Genomic DNA, 25,103 nt, shown 5'->3' on the forward strand with positions numbered 1-25,103 from the left:
TACAGTATGAGAATTTTACATGTAACATTTTGAAAGCATAAATAAACTGTTGATACCAACATTTGACCAGATAAAACAAAAAATGAAAATAAAGTTATCTTCAGTGTGTAAACAATGAACTGAGAATATAATGATTTAATATAAATAAATGAAATGATTAATTTTGGCTGAATAAATGATCTGATATGAACTATAAGGAAATGAAAACGTTTGGCACTTTGGTTTTCCATACACTGTATGATTGAAAGACATATTTATATTTTAAGATTACCCCTGATATCAAATCGTTGATTTAAATTTTAAACCAGAAAGGAGTAGGTCCGGTAAGACCCATTTTTGGCCCCAAAATATAACAGTTTTACAAAATTGTTAAAATGTAAACTTTTAGTTATTTATTGGACAGTTGAATGCTTCTGCTACATAAATATGGGCTGTTTTTGACAATACAATGCACATATATCGGGTTGTAGCACCATTAAGTCATGCTAAATTACTGAAACCTTCAAAATTCTATCATTTTAGTTAAATTTTAGACGGTTTCCTTGTAAAACGAAAGTGGCCGCATTCGTGTTCATCCTTAATATTGAAATGTAAGTTGTATTTTATGATAATACATAACATATATAAAGGTTGTGGATGAACACGGATGCGGCCAAAAAACCATCTGAAAAGTGACGTTTTTTGACATATTTGAGAGATTTTTCATATTTGAGCTTGAATCGGATCGTTTTTAATGACTAAATCAGTTAAAATCTTTCACTTATACTAATTAAATCAAGTGAAATAGGCACTTAAGTCTTTAAAAAGTGGTCAAAATCTTTCGTCAGATGAAACTGAAATTTGAGGCCAAAATGAGTCCTTACCGGACCTACTCCTTTGTCAAAAACTGCAATGACATTTACGCAATGGTAATCAAAACGTAAATTCACTGGAATCTTGCTTGTTCTGACGTAATAAATGACTGACTTTCGTCATCAAGGAATGATGTTTCCATGACGTCAACGTGTACATCTTCTGAAGCCAGCATTGAATTCATACTAAGCACAGGAGACTTCAACTTTTCATGACTGATTTCTTTGTTTAACTTTAAGATGTTTGTAAACTGACATGACGTTGATGTCTGTCTTATGATATTCGGTGCCATGCTGACATGTTTAATTGCTGGTTCTTTCTTTAAGACCCTTGGTGCAAATATCTGTGTTGCTATCAGCATGTCCTTTGTTTTTGTCAATGTTACAGATTTCATTGTTAATGAATCACAGGAGTGTAAATTTGAGTTGTGGTTTTTCAGCCCATGTAATGTCTTGTAGTTTTTACCACATTCACATTTATATGCCTTCTGAATAAATCTGAAAAAAAGATGAAATAACTTTTAAAAGACACACTAACATATGATATCAATTTATTATTCTTATGTATGAATATTTACTGTGAACTGTGCATCTCAAATATTTCACATTTCTATTCATATTTTTTTATAAATTAGGCCTAAAAAAAATAATGTTGTGTTTCCGATCACCCACTTGAAATTTTGAAGGGACGGTAGGTACGGATTTTTTTTTTTTTTTTTTTTTTTTTTTTTTTATAATATTAATATATAAAACTCAATTTCCAGTTACCAGACACATTGGGATTTATTAGAAAGAGATTGATTACCCACTTTAAAAATCTCTCTGAGATAATTTTTAGTTTACCCCTTTTAAAATCCCCCTGAAATAACTTTTAGTTTACCCCCTTTTAAAATACCCCTGAAAAAAAACTAAGTCCAAACCTAAAAAAAAATTTGGGCAGCACTTCCCCTAGGAAATTAGCTTTTTAAACCCAATTCCCCCATTTCAGGACCAAAAGTTTGGGATTGTCAGAGAAAGAAATTGAGAAGATGTGGGGCAGATTCATTTATAGGAACATGAACCAAACATCATCCCAAACCTACAGTTTTTCATCAGAATGTCTAAAGCGTTGACCAGTTTCAGATGGATTAATATCAGGTTCATTTTGAAGAAGGGTCTGGCATGAAAATTTGATAAATATAATTCCAAAAGATTGCATTGTTCAAACAGTTGTGTTATTGTCATCAATCTCGGTCCAGTCATTTTTGCCGGTGGCCGAGCACAAAATTTGTGTTGTGTATTTTTTTTCATCGATGTTAGACATTGGATGAATTTCATTGCTAATGTCAAAAAAGATGTTACTTTCTGTAAAATTTAGAAATATTTTTTTCTCCGCGAAATGGTCACACTTTCCGTGTTGAACATTGAATAGGACGCGTTTTGTTGCCATGTTCAAACACTGACAAATGAAAATAACTACTGCGCATGCTCCCGCATATATAATTAGCCAAGACGATTCCACTTTCCAGTACATTCTAAAAATAAGCCTCGAGTTTAAAATTAGCGTTGTTTTCTTTTGGGGCGATAAAAAGATCGAGGGACTTAGAATTTTTTATTTTCTTTCAGAAAAAACGGTTTTTGTTTTTAAGAGTTTATTATGACATCCATTTTCACTGAACTAGTGAACTACTGCGAGTACTCTCAGATCTGTTCTTTGTGTCTTTTTGTGATGGGATGTATAAGTAGCCGGCCAGGTCCACTTGTATTTTTGTCCATCTGATGAGTTAAGCCAATTCAACCGATTTTTATAGTTTGTTCTTATGTTGTACTGTTATACCACTGTCCCAGGTTAGGGAGAGGGAGGGTTGGGATCCCGCTAACATGTTTAACCCCGCCACATTATTTATGTATGTGCCTGTCCAAAGTCAGGAGCCTGAAATTCAGTGGTTGTTGTTTGTTTATGTGTTACATATTTGTTTTACGTTCATTTTTTTTATATAAATAAGGCCGTTAGTTTTCTCGTTTGAATTGTTTTACATTTTCTTATCTGGGCCTTTTATAGCTGACTATGCTGTATGGGCTTTGCTCATTGTTGAAGGCCGTACGGTGACCTATAGTTGTTAATGTCTGTGTCATTTTGGTCTCTTGTGGACAGTTGTCTTATTGGCAATCATACCACATCTTCTTTTTTTATAGTACATATTTTTGTTTAGGCGCCAGCTGAAGTCCGCCTCTAGTAGGTGGAATTCTCTCACTATGTTGAAGACCCATTGGTGACCTTCAACTATTTCTTCTCTTTGGTCAGGTTGTTGTCTCTTTGACACATTGCCTGTTTCCATTCTCTTCACTATTTGTAGTGGTATCCATAAAAATACATCTGTTTTGACAATTTATTAATTTGGACATACCCTATATCTTTTTTATGGCCATTCCTTGCATGGTACTTCATTCCATTTATATTTTTGTAGCTCTTTTTACAACCTGGTATCGGACAGACAATAGGTTTATCACATTCTCCTGGATTTCTGGTCAACATACTGAAATACAACAATAAATCGTTGTCACATAGATATGTCTGCCTGTCAGCAGAAAATCCAGAAAAAGACATTCTGATAGACAGCAATGCTGTTTATTAATTCAAAATTGCTGGACCATGAACTAGGGTAAAGGGCCTTGAACTGGTCAACAAACTTAGAAGTACTGATAGTTATGCAACGTTATAGAAAATATCATTGATACTTCACAAGTAGTTCCTATCAAACTGACTTGTTTTACTTTTGTCATTTCAGGGCCTTTTATAGCTGCATGACTATGCGGTATTGGTTTTGTTCTTTGTTGAAGGCCGTTCAGTGACCTATAGTTGTTAATAACTGTCATTTGGTCTCTTGTATAGAGTTGCTTCATTATCAATCATACCACATCTTCTTATTTATATAAAGTAGAAAACTCAACATTGAAAATTTCTAATTAATTCAGTCATTTAACAATGACCATGGGGGCATGGCCTTGAAAAAGTTGTCAAACTGGTTATACTGATAGTAATGCAATTTTATAGAAAATATTCTTGATCTATCACAAGTTGTTCCAATTAAACTGACTAGAACAGAAAACAATTGTTGACACCTAAAACAATGAAGAAGTTTTGTCATCAGAAAAGCAACACCTATATCTGGCCTTCTGCAAAGTTCAGCAAGGTGGTGATATTTATGTCTAATTTTTACCTTAGTATAAGTGGAGCCGTCAGCTCCTGACTTGATGACACAGAAACTGAATCATCACTTTCATACCCGTCCGTCTGCAAATCTTCTTCATCAAGTTCACTTCCTGAAACAGATTTGTCAATCTTATTTTATTTCACAGCATTCACAACAAGATTTAACAAGAACATGACTTACACATAACAATTCTCACCTGTACTATGATAAAATGTGACTACTTAATAAGCTTTTCATTACTTTTAAGACTCTTTAGAACTTCAATTGACATTTATCTATATGCAGATGTGGCTTAAGGTGGAGGTCACTTTTATAATTTCTTATCAATTGTGATTACTGTAGCCCTCACCTTATGATTCACAGAAAGTTTTCGAATTATGAACTAGTGTTAGCCTAGATTTTATTTCAATCCATGTAAATCAATTTTTGAATGCAAGTTTACACCAAAATAAACGTTTATTCATTAACTAAATTTTTAATATGGATGAATGTATGTGTTTATACAATCTGCATTTATCAGTCATGATTTTCAACAAGATAATTGTACAAAAACCAATAATTAAAGTCATACCGTAGTCAAACATTTTTGTTTCCTTTACAATGCAAAATTAATACTCTGGTAGTATTGGTCTTTACATGTACTTACCTATAGGTGTACTACTCCTGAGAGAAGAAGATGGAGATACTGGCCTCACTTTGAACTTTAAATCAGCATCTGTGTAAAATCTGTCAATATACAAATATACATGTTCATGTATGTATAAAAATTCTCGATAAAATAAATTTATTTCTTTTATTACAGCTATAAGTAAATATCGGTATACACTTTTTCAAAATTACTGTTACAATTAGTTTTTTCTTGATCTAGTCATAGCTACATTGTACTTCTGGGAATTCCTAATCAATAACCAAAATTGAGTATAATTTCTGCAATTCAATAAAATTTGTTTTGATTTAGATGATTTTTACAGACAGATATACATATATTCATATATTATTTTAACAATTAAACAATGTTGGTATATTGTTTTTATCCAATACAACTGGTAGTGTCTTACATGGTCCTGTAAACACCTGACTACTGCTTTTGGGAAATACTGTAAGATGATCACTTTCACAGGGGTTTATTGTTTTCTTGTAAATGAATTGTAACAGAATAAACATACATTGTATTTTAATTTTCACAGTTCATCTTGTATCCAGTAGAGGGAATGTGCTTTTAAACTTTAAACTTCTGCTTCAATTTGAAAAAGGGGACATGTAGAAATATGTTGCCTGCCAACTAGATATAGATAGGTCTCGATTCACACAATTTGAGCAAGAAGTCCTTCCCTTTTGTTGTCATGTTAACAGTAACACATTTCTTCATAAATCTACCAATTTCAACTTATTATACCGACGGCTTGACCTTAGAAAAAGTTCCTTTCTGAACAATTTTTTTGCCTTTTAGTCTTGCTTGATTTATCACAATGATCTTAAATCAGACGTGTTAGTATCACATAATTCTATTTACAGTCAGATATAAACATGACCTTGTAAAATGCCAACATACAGGTATTGAGAGTTTGCAGATCTGTAAAAATGCATATGCTTATAATAATATCAATATTTATTATATTGATTGCAATGAATTACATTGATCATGTTGATTTCCCAGTTAAATAAAAACCTATAGTTTCACATGTGAAACAAACATGGTTATTTCACTCTCTGACGTCATACAACAATATACAATTATGGCCCGTTGAAAAGGTGAATATCCAAAATTGTCAACACGAGAAGGTTATTTCAATGAGGGTTGACAATTTTGGATATTCATCGATTGAAAGGGGCCACAATTGTTTTATAATAAATATACCGAACTAACAGTGGAAGGGCCTTTTGAACACTTACTATATTTTGTACAAAACAAACACAAGCTGACGTTTGAAAATAGCTCAGGAAAATGCATTTGTGTTCTAGAATTTTTTCTGATGTACAACAAAGGTAGAATCTTTTTGTAAAATAAAAAAGGCCCTGAAAAGGACCGTTTATAAGAGATATCTTCGGCTGCTGGCACTCTATTCATTGCCAAAGCCTTCTTTCCTCGTCTATCTAGGCCAAAATAAAAAGATTTTATGTTTGCCCAAACGGACCGACCCAAAATAAACCCGCCGACTCAAATTCTTTTTTTGACGTTTTTTAGAAGAATTTTTTTTTTTGCGGATTCTTTTTCGTGTCTGCTCCGTCATAGTATAAAACTTAATGTTTGTCGTCTTTGCGTTTGAAAGTAACTGTGAATAAGAATAAAAGAAAGCGCATAAGAGACACAGTTAATTGATCTTCGATGTTCTCTGTTTTTATCTTCTGATTTAACGAACGTAAAGAAGTGAAACATGTGAAGTGGCACAGTTTTTTTTACGCAGTAGTTGTCTGTACTACCAAACCCTTACCTATATGCTCAATTTTAATTTCATCCTGTAATCGAATATCTGATAAGAATATTCAGGTAGATTTGTTCAAAACCATGTGCAATCGAAAATTTTCAATGTTACTCTGACAGGAAATGGATCCGGAAGTTGCGAATTTACAATCTTGCAAGAAGATTTTGTTTTTATTGAATAAAAAGGGATTACTTCTTGATAAATTGTTGTCTTTAATCATAATCTTCCTTTATCATGTGAATTAGATGACCTTTTATTCAAATAGTTCGAATTTACAAGTCTCAGTTGACAAGATCAATACTTTGCTGTTTGGGAGAATTTGATTAAACTATAATTGCTCACAGAATCAGAAATATAATCTTAACTGAATGTAACTCTTTCTGAATAATTTAGTGCAATATAAATCCCCTTTGACAAGAAAAATCTGGCTTTTGTCAGAAATATTTTATTCACATGTGCAAAAGTAAACACATGATATGGTTGGATTTTAATACAAATTTGTGAGGAAGCCTCTAGAACCATGACCTAAAAATAAATAGTCTTCAGAAAACGTTAACTTTATGCAATTATATTTTATCAATAATGATTATTTTCAAAAATTTAAACTTGATTATATATTTAAAGAAATAAAATTATAACAAATACGTTTTAACTTTTTAGTTTGGAGATTCTACAGAACATGTTTTGATCTATTTATAGCCAAATTAGTTTACCTGTCTGATAATGTAAAAATATAAATTTGTCTTCAAAACATAAAAAGACAGAAACTATGGATGGTAGATAATAATTCATATAAAATATTTTAGGACATTTAATCTATTTTAAAAGATATAGGATTTAAAAACTGCAAACAAATTAAATCATTACATAGTCAGCTGATATTTTTTTTTTCACAAACATCTTGTTGATGTAACTGTTGAAAATCACTTCATAAATCCACCAGCCCTTTCACACATTTAGCAATTGTCAGGGTTATAAACATCTCAGGATACAAATCATAAAGTAGACTAATTTATTTATAGAGGTTTTAAATTCATGGCTTTTGGTTGACTCTACAAAGGTTTGACGGAAAAAAAAGATGTAAGTACTGTTTTAAGACCTTTTAATATTTTCATGCAAATTCTGAAAAAAAAAAAGAATTTGCCTACCTACCTACCCACACCCAGTCATCATGGGTCGGGTTTGGGCAAACTGAAATATTTTTAATTGTGGCCCTATGGGCTGTTAGTGAAACGTGAACGCTGCTATCTTTTTTATTTGTGTCTGTGACGTCATTTTCATGGGAGGTAACTCGAGTGCAAATCTTGACACTAAAAAGGTTATTCGCCGGTGAATAATAGGGTTATTCACCGCTGATGTAAATTTTAAGGGTTATTCGTCCTCCCTTGCAATTAAATGAAAATTAAACGAATTATTCCATGTCACGTGATTAGTTGTTATCCAATAAAACTGTTTATAATATATGTAAGGTATAATAATAGGCGTTGTTAAGACGTCAATAACAGCGGATCAAAACATATTGTGAATGCGTAGGAAAAAGATATATATAGTCCCTTACATGTTTTACATTAGTTTCTTAAAAAAGCCATTTGTCAATGTAATAAAAAGAATAACTAATTAAAGAATTTAACTTTCAAAAAATATTCAACTCGTGACCAAACAACACTGATAATTAACTCACGCACTACACGCATTCGTGAATTAATGTGTTGTTTGGTCACTCGTTAAATGTTTTTTTCTATTTTAATTCTTCGATTAGTTATTCTATAATCAATATAGTTTTAATTTATTATAACAATATCAATATTTATACCAATAAGAACAATGTTTATTCAAATATTCTATCAAACCTACCTAAGTATATAACTAGGAGCTAATGATTGAGGCTGTTCCTGTTCTTGATTCTCTAATTGTGAGGGGTCTGTTTCTAAAAATTAAAAACAACTTAATTAATTACTGTGTGATGTTAGATATCAAAAATTTCAAAAATGTAAAGGTTATGGGAATGATAAAAGTTTGTTTGAGTTGCTTATCGTCCAGTGGCAATTGTTTCATGAATAAGAGTTCTTTTTTTTTTTATGTTAAAACATATTTTTTTGTCCAGAAACACAACAACTTACATGTACATGTAGTAATGTCTTCCAGAAGGAAAAATGTTGAGCTAATCCAAGGTATACAGAATTTTAAAAACCAAATTTACGAATTGTCACCTAAGACAGCTATCCTAGAGTAAATCGGTTTTCGGACTGTATACAAAGAATTACCAATTATGACCCCCCAATTTTTCTTTGGAAAACTGCAATTTCTTAAATCTTGAAGAAAAAAATTGACCCCCAAGTATATTTTTTTTACCACTTCCCCTTTTTCCAACAAAAAAAATATTTGAAGATTCTTTAAAAATATTGAGGATAAAAAATTGTCCCCCCTCCTGCCAATTTTAACCTCCTCTATCCCTTTTTCAAAATAAAAGAACATTTGAAGAAAACTTTCATTTTACATACTGACATATAAGACCCTTTTTGGCCCCTCATTCCAGAAAGGTATGGCAAAATACCCTCAATATGAATCCGAACCTTGGACTTGTGGTATTGAACCTTGTGGAATGATTCAGAGCAATCAAAATACTTTTACACAAGTCATTGTCCTGAAACTAGAAAAATGCTTGTTTTGGGCCCCTTTTAGGCCCTTAATTCCTAAACAGTTGGGACCATCACCCCCAAAAACAATCACAACCTTCCTTTAGTTGTTTGTATATTGAACCTTTTGATTAAATTTCAGAGATACATAATCATACACTTACATTATCTTTTTGTAAACTAAAGTTATTGTCCAGAAACCAAATGTCTTTGGATATTTATGTACATTGTACATCATGTACATGTAATGTGTAGTTCATGATGTTAAACGGTATGTTTACTAGACTATTTTTGTTTCTTTTTGTTATTGTCTTATATTGTACTATGCTCCTTGTGAAATAATCATCCTATTCAATTTGTAGCCTCTATGCTCCTTTAGTGTAGCAAATTTTGGGGAATCATCTTGATTTTGATGTTTTAAGACACATGAATGAAATGTTCGTTTTAAGTGACTTTGACATGTAAAATTCTTTCAAAAAATCATGGGAGTTCAGGATCACTGTAAAGCCTTGAATGCTGCATGTAGTTTCAAACTTGCTAGGCTGCCATTACACTAGAGGCTCTTTAGAGCTGGTGTCGCTCCCCTTGGTCTATGTGCATATTAAACAAAGGACACAGATGGATTCATGACAAAATTGTTTTTTGGTGACGGTGATGTGTTTGTAGATCTTACTTTACTGAACATTCTTGCTACTTACAATTTTCTCTATCTGTAATTTTATATAATGAACTTGGCCCTTTAGTTACAGAGGAAAATATTTTGTAAAAACTTACCAAATTAATGAAAATTGTTAAAAATTTACTATAAAGGGCAATACCCCCTTAAGGGGTCAACTGACCATTTTAGTCATGTTGACTTTGTGTAGATCTTACTTTGCTGAATATTATTGCTGTTTACAGTTTATCACTATCTATAATAGTATTCAAGATAATAACCAAAAACGGCCAAATTTCCTTAAAAATTACCAATTGGGTGGCAGCAACCCAACAACCAGTTGTCCAATTCATCTGAAAATGTCAGAGCAGATAGATATTAACTTGATAAACAATTTAAAACCTGAAAGATCTGCTCTAAATGCTTTGGTTTCAGAGTTATAAGCCCAAATCTGCATTTTACACCTAAGTAAATCTTACTTAACTGAACACTTAGTTGTTTACAGTTTATCTCTATCTATAACAATATTCAAGATAATAACTGAAAAAGGCAAAATTTCCTTAAAATTGCCAATTCAGGGGCAGCAACCCAACAACCAGTTGTCCAATTTATCTGAAAATTTCAGGGAAGATAGATCTTGACTTGATACTCAATGTTAACCCATGTCAAATATGCTCTAAATGCTTTGGTTTCAGAGTTATAAGCCAAAATCTATACCTGCCAACTTTTCAAAATGCCCATGGGGGTTTTACATTCACAATAACTTTCATATAGTCCTACAAAACCTTGAAGGGGGCCTTCAAATGTATTTTAATGTTGTTTTTTGGATTTTTCATACTTTTACAAGCCTTAACGTAGATACAAGTATCTTGTCTTAGGGAGGGATAAATCATACTTTGTAAAGAATCACTCTGATTCAAACAAAAAATTCTCTGAAACTGATATAATCAAGATGCTTGATTTCTTGATTGACAACATATTTGTAACGTTCGGAGGACGTGTTTTTCAACAGACTGTCGGCATCCCAATGGGAACAAACTGTGCCCCTCTACTTGCCGACTTGTTTCTTTATTATTATGAGGCTGACTTCATGCAGGAACTTCTTAGGAAGAAAGATAAGAAGTTAGCAATATCATTTAACTCTACTTTCTGCTATATAGATGATGTCCTTCACTAAACAATTCAAAATTTGGTGACTATGTGGAACTCATCTATCCCATTGAATTGGAGATAAAGGATACTACAGATACAGTTAAGTCTGCTTCATATCTTGACTTACATACATCTAGAAATTGACAATGAGGGTCGGTTGAAAACTAAACTTTACGACAAAAGAGATGATTTCAGCTTTCCAATTGTGAACTTTCCATTTCTAAGTAGCAACATTCCAGCAGCACCTGCATACGGGGTATATATCTCCCAATTGCTACGATATTCCCGTGCTTGCATTTCCTATCATGATTTTCTTGATAGAGGGTTACTGCTCACAAGGAAGCTACTAAACCAAGAGTTCCAAATGGTGAAGTTGAAATCATCCCTTCGTAAATTTTACGGACGCCATCACAAGTTGGTTGACCGTTATGGAATAACCGCTTCACAAATGATATCGGATATCAGAGCTCCAGATAAGAATTCACAAATTGGGTTTTTTACCCACCATTTTTTTACGTAATTGGGTGATAAAGATTTTTAATTGCATCATCAATTTCAGTTCACCCCTCAAGCAAATATCAAATTGGGTTTTTAACTACTAAGCTCCTTTATGTATTGGGTTTTTTCGTCAACACAATATTGAATATTCAGGCATGTTATAATCACATTATATCTGAGTTTTGTTATTATCATAACTTTCCCTAAGCTATCAAACAGAAAGAAGATGAAAACATGCGGACATTTACTTTCGTTTTAAATCATTGTATATTATGATAAGTCCTGAGCAATTCGAAAAAATATGACAACATGACACACGCTAATTGGATAAACGCTGAGAAGATCGAAATGTTTTCATATTCACGTGTACCTGTTGAGCAACGGAAAATTCCAACAGGGACCCATTTCAGCTACTTAATGCAGGGCTCTTTTTTTAGAACAATAGGACATTTCCAATTATAAATATTATAAAATAGATTTACGCTACGACTGAAATCAGATGAGGGTAAATAACGCAAACGATAGTGAGTAAAAGTGTTAAGAACTCATAGTTTTGGCATATAATTGGGTTTTCCTTTGAATTAATTGGGTTATTGAACCCTGCAATGGGCAATTGCATTGGGTTTTTAATTATTTTTATTGAGTGATCACGCAAATACGCAGCTTATCTGGAACTCTGGATATGTTCCTTACGTCGTAACTACAATCCCCTTCCTTTCATGAATGTGACCTACTGAATTAGACTATTTACCGGATTTGTAATCACATAAGCAACACGACGGGTGCCACATGTGGAGCAGGATCTGCTTACCCTTCCGGAGCACCTGAGATCACCCCTAGTTTTAGGTGGGGTTCGTATTGTTTATTCTTTAGTTTTCTATGTTGTGTCATGTGTACTATTGTTTTTCTGTTTGTCTTTTTCATTTTTAGCCATGGCGTTGTCAGTTTGTTTTAGATTTATGAGTTTGACTGTCCCTTTGGTATCTTTCGTCCCTCTTCTATGGGTGCTATAAACAGTTTCGTACTAAAAACTAGGGGTATTTCCCCAGTGAGATTTACATACTGATGGAATTCCCTGCTATTTATATACCACTAAATGAAAAAGTTGATTGTTTTTTATGTTCAATGTGAAAAACATATATTGAAGTTCAATTAAAATGCCACTTTTGTCAAGATTTAAAAAAAAAAAAATGTTTTTGTGACTTCCTACTATATGGGAGGCAACTCCATAAACAGCTGATTTTCACCTGTTGCAAAAAGCACTTTGATTTGTCAGGTAAGATAGCTCCTTTCGGAGCAGGCGAACGTAGGCTGAAACTACATTTTCTTAAATCAGCCGGATAAGCTCTTCGAAATGCATATTATAAGAAATCTCAAATATATGCACAGGTTACTGATCCGTGTGTCCAAAGGTGGTCTGTTTTTAAGGTTTTTTAGGGGGAAAATGCCTAATTTCCAGCTGATAACTTGTACCAATTTGCATGTTTAAACAAGAGATGTTGGATTTTTTTTTATTTATTCAGAAAGTTCATAGAATTATCTTTCCATTGATGTATAGATATCTATATAACTATGAATATTTGACTTCTGCATGATGGGTCCACTATTACATGCCCTGTTACAGAATGACGTCACGTAAAAAACTGTTGATTGCACCCTTAAGGGACAAATACAAAATATTAGTGATGTTTTAGCATAGAAATGTGTTTGCGAATGGAGTAAAATAATTCTGAAAAATATTGTACGGCATGTATACATTAATTTAAAAGCATCAGTTTGGTATATTTAATGCAAATATTACAGATTTGTACATAGCAACCAGATATAAGAAAACCAGACTCTGTGCGAATATTGAAGTTTTTTAATTTTTTGCGACGTCATGATATTTTTATTCAATCTCTCATATATTTGGAACCAAAAGTTGCATATGAAAAGTGTAGATTTTTTCTACTTTGACCTTTACTCCTGATCAGTGTTACATAAAGTTTTATTCATTATAATATATATTTGGTACTTTTTATAGTCAAAAAGGTACACATGCCATTCCTAAGAAAAACACTATTTCAATATTTTCTCAACTCAGCTATAACTTAGTTCATATAGTACTAGGAACAAAATCTATTTAAAGTAACTTTATTCATGCCTATTTCATAGTTTTTATTCTATTTATTTAAAAGAAACCCTATTTTATGATTTATTTTCTTTGTAAAACTGATGAAAATGTGATACAGGAAATGTTTGGGATTTGCCAGTTAAACTGTTTGCCACTGGCCAATATGCCACTACGGCGCAACATAAAAAAAGAGCTGTAGTTTCACTATTTGTGGTCACAATCCTTAAAGTAAGACATCATTTTAATCGGTATAGTGTACAGATTCAGAAAAGCTGAGAATTTTTTATATATCGCATACAAGGTTTTGCTTAAGGGTGCTATAAACAGTTTCGTACTAAAAACTAGGGGTATTTCCCCAGTGAGATTTACATACTGATGGAATTCCCTGCTATTTATATACCACTAAATGAAAAAGTTGATTGTTTTTTATGTTCAATGTGAAAAACATATATTGAAGTTCAATTAAAATGCCACTTTTGTCAAGATTTAAAAAAAAAAAAATGTTTTTGTGACTTCCTACTATATGGGAGGCAACTCCATAAACAGCTGATTTTCACCTGTTGCAAAAAGCACTTTGATTTGTCAGGTAAGATAGCTCCTTTCGGAGCAGGCGAACGTAGGCTGAAACTACATTTTCTTAAATCAGCCGGATAAGCTCTTCGAAATGCATATTATAAGAAATCTCAAATATATGCACAGGTTACTGATCCGTGTGTCCAAAGGTGGTCTGTTTTTAAGGTTTTTTAGGGGGAAAATGCCTAATTTCCAGCTGATAACTTGTACCAATTTGCATGTTTAAACAAGAGATGTTGGATTTTTTTTTATTTATTCAGAAAGTTCATAGAATTATCTTTCCATTGATGTATAGATATCTATATAACTATGAATATTTGACTTCTGCATGATGGGTCCACTATTACATGCCCTGTTACAGAATGACGTCACGTAAAAAACTGTTGATTGCACCCTATATTATCAAATACATTTTATAAGCATAAAAAATAAAAGTAATTTTAAAGTTTTTTAAAGGGAAACTTCGCAAAAAAATCAAAAATTGATATTATGTCCATTCTGTATAAAAATGCTCAAATTTATAGATATTAAAGTTTTATTCCGCTAAATAAGAGATCACCATCGATTTCAAATTTTGAGTATCAGTTCTCTACTCTCCGCCATCTTGTCACCTTCTCCGATGAAAAATCTCGATATGTCAATAAACCACAAAGGAACAAAACTACAGTAAACGATGTAGTCGTAATTGCGTGTCGATATCTTGTCAATCGTACGGTTGTTTTATCTGACTGACTAACTTGATACGGAAAATGGTCTTATATTTTTAAATAACCATATAGTCTGTTATTTTTAAACTGATAATATTGTAATTAGTTAAAAAGTCAAAGTTCAAATCATAAAATGATAAATAAGTGTTCCGTGGAAATTGTTTTCGAAAATCTAATTCGTTCATAATTCTTTCAAGTAATAAACTTTATTTAAATAAATTCGGATCTTCCCTTATCTGATCACCAGCATGGCTAAAGGTATTACTCCCAAAGGTATTGGAAGGGGTGTAAGGTGACACGTCCAGGTATTCAATCGATTTCCTGTCCGGCGGGCTTGCAAGTTCATGCATCGTTTCACTTCTGTAGGTATTGATCAGTGTACACGACCGTTACTTATAACTTTCCATTTTGAACTATCAGGTGCATGTATAATATACATTTTTGTCTTGCGTGTCCGAAAGTGATATAATATACTAGCCATTACTGAACTCATACGCTTGTTTATAAATAACATTTCTGGTGTAAAGAATATTATTTATAAAAAAAAAATAATACAAAAAAAATAATTGAAGAAATACAAATCTATTTACATATTTTTCCAAGGGTTAATTTGGGAAAATGTAATATATACTCGTTGTCAATAGTTTAGGACAGATTAGAACATACCAGAATTATTGATCTAAAAAAATGTGCGCACTTGTCGACGATTCGTGTATACATACGCCTGGTAGAAAGTTACGGAACTATAGTCAGTAGCGCAATTTAAAATATGTATACATGTATACATTGAACATAAGAAAGAAACATACATTTTGTGTAAATTGTGGTAAAAGTTTTGTAAATAGACTAGTCCACGTCTGCCAACAGTATCATCGGTAATCAACGAATTCGATAGACTATTGTATACCAAAAGAAGAAGAAGAAAAAAAAGAAACAATTTGATTTAAATACAGGTCAATTTATAACTTGCTTTGGTTCATCGAAGTTAAGAACATAGTAAACTCACAGATTTATATATCAATTAGATTGTTCTTGAATAAAGGACGAAATTCGTCATCATCACAATTGTTCCAACATTCATGTAAAATATATGCAACTGGACGTACACTAATAATCCCCAAGGAATGTGAATATTTTCTAGGAAAACTATTGAGTATCAATTTCGGGATTTATTTTCTTTCTTGATATTCAATGACAGCAATTTTAAGAATAAACTGCTTGTCGGATATTTGTCCGCTTTAGGGGTATTCTTGCAAGTTGAACAGACTTATAATAACATTCAAAAATAGGGAAAGATAACATTAAATTCGTTGTCTTTTAATTTTAAACATCGTTGATCAAATAGTTATTTAAGTATATATATACGTTTGGAGACGACGATTATTATAGTTGTCTCAGATTTTAATAAGGACGTTCCCGATTATGAATAAATTTGGTTGATGTTTATCACACTTGAAAAGAATATCTATTCGTAATTTTTCGATTCCATTACAAAAATATTTTTTTCTTTATTCGTACATATTATATTCCGCTTCGGTAGAGTTATCTTTAGATAGTTTCATATATTAATTAATACATGGCTTTCAAAAGTCTAAATGTAAGTGTTCTCGTACATTTTTTCACCTAATAAAGACAAATAAAAATGATTTAGTAAAGCTATTTCTAATTTCTAAGTCCCCCTTTTTTATGAGACATAAATCAAGGACAAGACTTGTATATCATTTCATTCTGACATATGAATTAAGTTTCCCGTCTTTAACCGAAAATTGTGTATTTCTTAGTAAATTAACTTATTTGAATTCAAATAAATAATAGCACCAAATATAATTAAATAATTCCACGGCGACCAATTTTTATTTGTCACCAACTTGAATATGTATTTTTAATGTGTGTATTAAATGCTACCACTGATCCGAATAGACAGTCACACCTGGCAAGGTGTGCCCTAGAGGCGTGGTTAAATACTGAAGTGCAAATAACAATTTACCTTTCAACAAGCCATCTACGAGTATTGCCACAGAACCGTGAATACACTCATCGTATAAACCTAGCCATAGCAGAGATAGTAAAAGGTCAATAATAGTACACCAACATATTGTCTTTACAGATTATTGTACTTTAATTTGTTCACCTTATCAGTCCGAAAATGCATTTATTAAAAATAAATTTATAACTTTTTGTGTTGTCTACAAAAATAATTCGAATTAATACGTTTAACATAGATAATTTATCTCACGAATGAGTAAAATTGAATGTCTGTGCGTTTTATCTTCTTATTATCGGATGGTTATTAGATAAAGCATAAGTCATCGGCGCGCTTACGATTACGTTAAAATATGATTAAAAACCAAGACTTTTAATGATTGTATTTTAAATCCCGGCATGCAAAAATCAGGAGAAAACGTCACGACCTACAGGAAGTAGTTGATATTTTTTCATTAATTATTGAATTTCTCCTTTATTACTGCACATATAGCGATAAAACTTTGTGAATATATATATTATGTCATAATGAACATATTTAAACCATAAGTAAAAAATCGTGAATTTTCCCTTTAATAGCTCAAATGGTTTGAACTCAATTCTGTAAAAATTTGAAACAAATCTTCCAAGCAACTTGGGACGAATTTGTTTAAACTAATTGGAGTTGGAACGAATCTTTCAAAAATACACTGATCAGCTGATAGAAGAGGGGATTTCCAGATTTAGAGTGACGTCACTGACATTTTCCCGCACTTCCAAGGTGTAAACAAATACCCAGGAATTTGGGTCTCTATCTATTTCATTTAGATCATGCATAAAAAACGTAGAACAAAAATATACCAATATGCGTGTCTTCTATATGTCGAATCAAGTCTCCTAACGACTGGAATTCCAGTCCACAGCCCAAATATTTACACTCGTTAATCAGGAAGACCGCCATCTGCGCAGTGGAGTGAAATGCGATCGGTTGACCTTAAATCTAATTTGCATAATCCGAAAATATCCGAATATTTCTTAACACTCAAGATATAATTATTAAAAAACGATTTTCATTTGAGTAAAAAGAAGGCAATATATGCCTAACAAAAACCCTAGCACCAATAAATAATTCAATAATTTGTTTTACCGGAAATTGCAAGGGTCATGCGCACTTGTAACCTCCTCTGCCGGACGACGGGTAAGCTATTGTAGAAATTTTACTGCTTATACAATCTATTTCATCCTACTGATGACAGCTCTTTAAATTTTCAAGTTGATAAATTATTAGAAGAAAAATATATTTTAAAATCTATGTAGCATTGTTTGAGAGTTGCAAAAAACGTACTTCATTTACTTATCGATACTTAAATTTGACATTGAAATATACCGGTTATCTTTTTGCAGATATTTATTAAGGTATACAGCCGAACAACAAACATGTACTGTACAAAGTTGATGACACCGGCCAGTAGATGCATGGTGAGTTTTGTAAAGCTTAAGGAGAATGAATTTGATGTATATACAAGGAAATATAGTGGTTATTTGTGTATATTTTCATGTTTTAACAAGCGTTTATACAGGTGTAAGACTGCAATTGATCCATATATATTTAGTAGTTTGTTTGATGTTACCAGTGAACTTTTGATTTTACAAATCAAGAGCAACATTTATTGAATTCGTAACTTATTAACCAACTTCAAATTTATCATATAACGCAACAAGGGAGTTGAGAAAAATGTATATTTATAATGTCATTGTGGCGACCTTTGACCTGTCATTTCCAAAAATGACTTGATTAATTACTGTTATTAATTAACATTTTTCAAAATTATGTATTATGCTTAACTGTCTTAACAAGTTTTGCAATTAAATCTCTGAAATTGTGAGAAAGTTGAGATTCTCCATAAACTTGTTTCACTGCAAATGATGCATCTGTCCTTCAAGGACATTGAATTGAGAGTTGTACACAATAATACAAGTATCAGTGTAATACATTGGTAGAATAGCATCCAGTGGCTAAATTACTGAAGGTTATTTCATTAAATTTAGTTGGGATGCTTTTAAAATTTTCAAGGTTGTTGTGAAGGACTCTTTGGCCAAACCAAATATTTTTGTTTATCACAAGTATATTTTTTCAACTGATGTACTGAAAGACGAGATACATAGACTGGTTTGATTAAAATTTACTCCTGGTCTCGTGTCCAAAAGAAATACTTTGCACACATGCAATATCGGCCAGTACTCTGAAAGTGTTCAACCTGAAATGAGTAATGAGTAGTACAACAGTCTCACTGTCTGCACCAAAACCTTTTTCAACTACTCTGAAGACCAATATTCTGACATTTTTCTTGTTGGTCAAATTTTGCAAAAAAAACTAGTCCAAATGAAATTTTACTAGTCTTGGGCATCGGACTAGAGGCTAATTTAACCTTGCAGACTGGTACAGATTATCGGTACGTTCATTGTAGAGAAGAAACATGACTATTCGTTCGTCAGATCTATTTGTTTAGTACATTGTAGGTGAGGAACAGTTCAGATTAAACTGCATAGAAATCATTAATGCGTTCTTGTGTTATTTCATTTTAAATGAAATGCATATTCATTTTTGATTTATAGTACATTTTTTAATTCATTGTAGTACCAAGTCTTCAAACTCTTCATAAGATATTTAAATGTGAAATTTTTCATTTTACAGGTTGCAGGTCGCGTTTTAGCCAGACCTTTAAGCAGCGCAGCCGTTTCACAAAACCAGGAGGTATGTTAAATGTAAATTTACAATAACTAATGATCTGATTTGTGTCCATGTCCCAGGACTACCTTTAAAAATAATATTAAATGATTAAAAACAGGAAATTTTGTGATGGATAGCAGTGATATTGTTTGCCTTAAATTACTGGAGAATAAAGGCTTTTTTCCCCTGGAGAGGAATCCCAATTTGAAAAAAAAAATGGCTTAAAATTATTCCCAAAAAGACAACTTTTTTCCCAAACAGTGCAGTCAAGTAGTTATTGTGCATGAATACAAACTATAAAACACTCATTTAAACATTTTTCATGCCTAAAAATGACTATGTACAGATTTGAGGGTCTATTTATGTATCATCACTGACAATAAGGGCTCTTATTTCAAATGAGGGTTTACCTCTTGAAAGGGGATCTGCATATTGAAGTTCCAGTCAAATTCATGGTTTATTATAAATTTCCCAATTTGAAAAAGGGTAGAGGTAGTTTTGAAAAAAGCCAACAATAACACAGGATAGTTAGACACATCAAAATAAAATATTGAGCAAGAAGATAAATATTATGCAAGATGTTATAAAATCTAAATCATCTAAAATGATTTTTTTTTTAATAATTTGATTTCCATATATTTCAAGAGCTTAGGCAGTGATTAATCTAGATAGTATTACAGTTGTTTATATACATTTACAACTTAGTTTATTTATTTTATTTTGTACATTTTTGTAGGTAGCACCAAGGAGTAGTCTATCTGCTTATAGTGGTTTGTCTGGTCAAAGTATTGTTCCAGTAAACTCAAATTTTTCACCAATCATTAATCAGGTAATTTGATATGTGTTATTGTAACGTGTACAAAAACAGTCTTTGTTTTACTCTAAATTTATAATAAGTCTTGTTCTTTTTACCCTGTAATGAGATTTTTTTCTTTTTTTTTTCTCGCGAAAACCTGGATAGAGGCTTTAATATATTGAGCTATACAAGATACACAAATTGTCAACCAGTTTGAGATCATCAAGGCCACTCATTATATGAGTTATTGTTCTTCAATGACAGTTTGTCTCCTATGAAGTGAAAGTGGCAAGACTTGAGCATGCTGTTTGCTGCATCTTTTACATCAACAATGTGAAAGTTTGTGATGGACTAGTTTCAGGGGATCCACTGATTGGAGAATAATATTTGATATGTGTTTATATTGTGCCTGTAGTTATATTCTATTGACAAATTTTTATAAGACCGCAAAAAAATTAAAAAAATTAGTCGTATATTGGTATCACGTTGTCGTCATTCAATGACGAATGGTTTCCGGACAATAACTTTAGTATAAGTAAAAAGAAATCAATAAAATTTTAACACAAAAGTAAGGTTGGGATTGATTTTTGGGGTTATGGTCCAAATGGTTTAGGATTAAGGGCCCCAAAACAAGCGTATATCTAGTTTCAGGACAATAAGTTGTGTATGAGTATTTCAATTGCTCTGAAATTATACCACAATGTTCATACCAATAAGTAGAAGGTTGGGATTTATATTAAGTGTTATGGGGCAAACAGTCTAGGAATTAATAGCCAAAAACGTTTTTTTGTAGTTTCGGGACAATAACTTGTGTATTACTGAATGGATAACTCTTGACTACACTGTTCCATATACATGTAATGTAGGGAAGGATTGGATTCAGTTTGGGAGTAATATCCCTGAACATTGAGCTATAAGGGGCCAAAAAGAAGCATTTTTCTAGTTAGCAGACAATTGTATAAATCTCTCTGAAATTATACCACAAGTTTCCATACTACAAAGGGATGGTTATGGGGGTTATGGATCAAATCATTAAGCAATTAGGGACAAATAGGGGGAAAACAAGGGTTTTTTTCTGGTTAAAGGATAAGTAGGACAATTTAAAAGCAGTGGAAGGGAGGTAAATCAATTGAAATTTAAATAATACAGTAATATATATGTTTGATTACTTGACTACCTCCCTTACACTGCTTTAAATGAGAAGTTATTGTTGCCAACTCCATTAGAAATTTGAATTGGGATTATTTTTGGATAAAGGGAACAGGGGAAGTGAAAAAAATGGGGAGGGGGGATAAAAAATTTCCGATTTCAGAAATTAAGAATTTTTCTTCAAAATTTTTTTTTTTTGAGAGGATTAATATTCAACTGCATAATGTATTGCTTAAAAGCAAAAAAAAAAAGTTAGGTTCATTAGACCACATTCATTCTGTGTCAGAAACTTTTGCTGTGTCAACTATTTAATCACAATCCAAATTTAGAGCTGTTTTAAGCTTGAATATTGTGTCCATACTTGCCCTAACTGTTCAGGGTTCTATCTCTGCAGTCGTTTAAAGCTGCTCCCTGCAGAGCATCTGGTTGTTTTATAGTTTAAAATAGTTTACACACTGGTTTGTGGTTATGCAGTTAAGGGGGAACCTCTAACTGTTGGTATGGTGTGTGTTTTGCAGTTGCATTTGCACATCTCTTATCCATGGTGATTATTTTGCCACCACTGACTTATATGTTATGTGATTTTACATGCAAGTAAACCATAAGGTGACTAAGGTCATGTCAAAATGAACCACTAATGGTAGCCAATGATATTTGGTATACGGTTAAATTAACATCTGCACTTTCCATTTCAATGGAGATTATATTGCCTAGACCCTCAATCATGGATAATTAATTTCGAAATGTTTACATGTTAAAAGGGTGAGCAAATAGTTTTATTTTTCTAGTCTAATTTAAATGAGCGAAAAGAGTCAACTTCGATAGTTCTTGTTGAGAAATGACAAAACAGTCAATGGGGTGGAAAATGCTAGTAGAAACACCAGTATTCTTTTAGGCCTAATCAAAGAAATTTTCATGGGGGTCAAAAACAAATTTATACAGTAACTTTTAGATCTTCAGATTTGTTTGAAAATGATTAAAAACAATATTTTTAAAACAGTGAAAATGCTTTGCAAGAATTTATGTTATTATGAATTGGTGTTTTTTAAATAAATTTCAGATTAGAAATTTCCAGACTAGTGCATCAAGAAAAGATATTGATCAGGCTGCCAAATATATTGGTGCTGGAGCTGCCACAGTAGGAGCAGCAGGCTCAGGTAATAATTGTATTCTGTAGTTTATGAAATTCTCTTTGATCACTATCCTAAAGATGAAATATAGGCCTAGACAGGTTTGGGCTTTGTAATATGGATAAGCATGTAGACTATAATGATATTAAACAACTCTTTCCTAACAAGATTCATGCCTAAGACTGCTGATGATGAGTCCTTGTTTACTGGAAGCTGCATACCTCTTTTATATTTCCTGTTGAAAAACATCGGAAACACAATTTATCTTTGTTTTTTTGCCTGGAAGAAAGTCCAAACACGAAACTTCTATTTGTTGAAAACTGTGTCAAAAATTTAAGTGTTGGGTGAAAGATGAATTTCGTGAATAGTATGTATTTCAATGCTGAAAATAGCAGCTTTTTTTGAATTTTTTTTTCACACAAAATATTCATTACAATATAATGAAGACATAAATAACTACAGTTAATTTTTTAATTATATTTGGGTTCAGAATTATAATCGATGAAATCACTAGCTACTGAAAATCTTGAGGTGGATCAATGGTGGAATTCTCAGTTTTAAGATTTCATTAAAATTGACGGAAGACGAAAACTGCTCATCACGTAAGGAATTACATAGTGGAATATAAACCTGCTCCAACATGTTGGACATAATTAAATATACTAACTTCCTATATACTAATAGATGGTATGCAAAATGCACATGAAATTAAGGGGTACTACAAACATGTTAAAATAAACGTGCAATTTTTGAGAGAGAGAAAATAGAAAGAAGTTAAACTTTGACCATCCCCCAACGTAATAATTAATCAATAGCTTTCTGCTCCCTAATGATGCTTTATTTCCTAGAATCACCTTAATTCATTTGAATACATGAATATTTTTATTTTGTAATTTCAGGGGCAGGAATTGGAAATGTATTTGGAGCATTGGTAGTAGGATATGCAAGAAACCCATCACTCAAACAAGCATTGTTTTCCTATGCTATTTTAGGATTTGCTTTGTCTGAAGCTATGGGACTTTTCTGTATTATGGTAGCCTTCATGATCTTGTTTGCTCTTTAATGTAGACTTTGGCATAAGAGTGTTTGTTGATATATAAAAAAATAGATTGAAAAAATATTGTTGAGTGCTATCAGTGATCTTTTGATCAAAACATCATGTACAAATGTACAAAAAGACCAATTACCACTCAGTGGAACAAGTTTTGTAAATTATTAAATCTTAAAACTTACATTTGATATTTTGTTAGTGGTTGTACTTGAATAAACTGTCAAGGATTTTGTAGTCATCAAACAGAAATGTTTTGATCAGTTGAATATTTTTGTTGCCTGAATCAGGTCCTAGTGAGACTTGATATTGTATTTATAATGACAATTGACTGCTTTCCATTGAACTTATTCATGAAAGTCAGCAGGGTTTCTGTGTATATTACTTGGTAATAGCCCTGTCCAATAACAAGTTTAAAATCTTCAGGTAAATCTGAGCTCCAAAAACTGTTCTTCGTATTCATTAATAAACCTCCTTATTTACTATTTAGGGCCAAAAAAATCAAAACTCAATTTCAGTCAATCCAGTTTTCTATCTGTTCGAATCTGTGCATTAACCTTTACAATTTGAATCCATATAATCTTGTATTATTGTTTGCCATATTGGGGGCATCAAGTTTCCCCTTGTCCTTCTGTAAGTTCCAAAATTGTTATGGAATACATTGAAAAGCTTTCAAAAGATGTCTTGCTTGCAAATGTTTTTAACTAGATTTTCAAAAATAAAATTGGTTAATGATTTTGGGATATACAGTCCGTTTCACTAAAAAACTTTAAATAAATCTTGTCAATTTTTTTGGTGAAACTAACTCCTGTTCTCCAACTTTAGTTTGCCTCAACCAAATGTTATGAAACTTAAACACAATGCTTATTACCACAAGACATGGACCGAGTTTGAATTTTGGTGGCGTAACTTTAACTGTTCGAGTTGTGCCCTATTCAAATTTGAAAATGGCTGAATTTCTCGTTTGTTCTCTTTCTTCGGTTTACCGCAACCAAAAGTTATGAAACTTGTACACAATGCTTATTAACACAAAACACAGATCAAGTTTGAATCTCAGTGGTGTCGCTTTTACAGTTAAAAGAGTGATGCCCCTTTACAAATGGAAAAATTGCTGAATTTTCCTTTCCTTTCGCCTATCTTGTTTGCCTCAAACAAATGTTATGAAACTTATACATAATGCTTATTACCACAAAACACAGATCAAGTTCGAAGTATGGTGGTGTTACATTTACTGTTCTAGAGTGATTTCACTTGACAAATGGGGAAAAAATACTGAATTTTTCATTTCTGTTCTCTTCAACTCTTACTGAGTTTGCCTCAATCAAATATGAAACGTATACACAAAACAGATTCAGTACAAATATGGGTAGCGTAGCTTTATAACATGGAAGAAGTGGCATCTTGTTCCCAATATATTTAATTTCTATATTGAGTTATTTCCCTTTGAACAGAATAGTGTTAAATAATCTGATGGGTGTTATTTTC

General features: G+C 32.1%; 2 protein-coding genes across 2 annotated transcripts; one reads left to right on the forward strand and one right to left on the reverse strand.

The window, feature by feature from the left end:
* Positions 1–881: 881 nt before the first annotated feature.
* Positions 882–17,813, reverse strand: LOC143063967 (juxtaposed with another zinc finger protein 1-like). The gene is made up of 6 exons (XM_076236439.1): positions 17,626–17,813; positions 8,323–8,395; positions 4,692–4,771; positions 4,052–4,154; positions 3,239–3,367; positions 882–1,349 (listed from the first exon to the last, which is right to left on the reverse strand). The coding sequence occupies exons 1-6, from the start codon at positions 17,723–17,725 to the stop codon at positions 926–928; spliced, it is 909 nt and encodes a 302-aa protein (XP_076092554.1). The 5' UTR covers positions 17,726–17,813; the 3' UTR covers positions 882–925.
* A 115-nt stretch (positions 17,814–17,928) lies between these two features.
* LOC143063968 (ATP synthase lipid-binding protein, mitochondrial-like) lies at positions 17,929–23,802 on the forward strand. Its single transcript, XM_076236440.1, has 6 exons — positions 17,929–17,962; positions 18,169–18,243; positions 19,460–19,519; positions 20,232–20,324; positions 22,501–22,597; positions 23,470–23,802. Exons 2-6 carry the CDS (start codon positions 18,202–18,204, stop codon positions 23,631–23,633), a joined length of 456 nt encoding a protein of 151 aa, XP_076092555.1. The 5' UTR covers positions 17,929–17,962; positions 18,169–18,201; the 3' UTR covers positions 23,634–23,802.
* The last annotated feature ends 1,301 nt before the right edge of the window (positions 23,803–25,103 follow it).

This window comes from Mytilus galloprovincialis, chromosome 2 (assembly GCF_965363235.1).
Source record: "Mytilus galloprovincialis chromosome 2, xbMytGall1.hap1.1, whole genome shotgun sequence".
Classification (NCBI taxonomy): domain Eukaryota; kingdom Metazoa; phylum Mollusca; class Bivalvia; order Mytilida; family Mytilidae; genus Mytilus; species Mytilus galloprovincialis.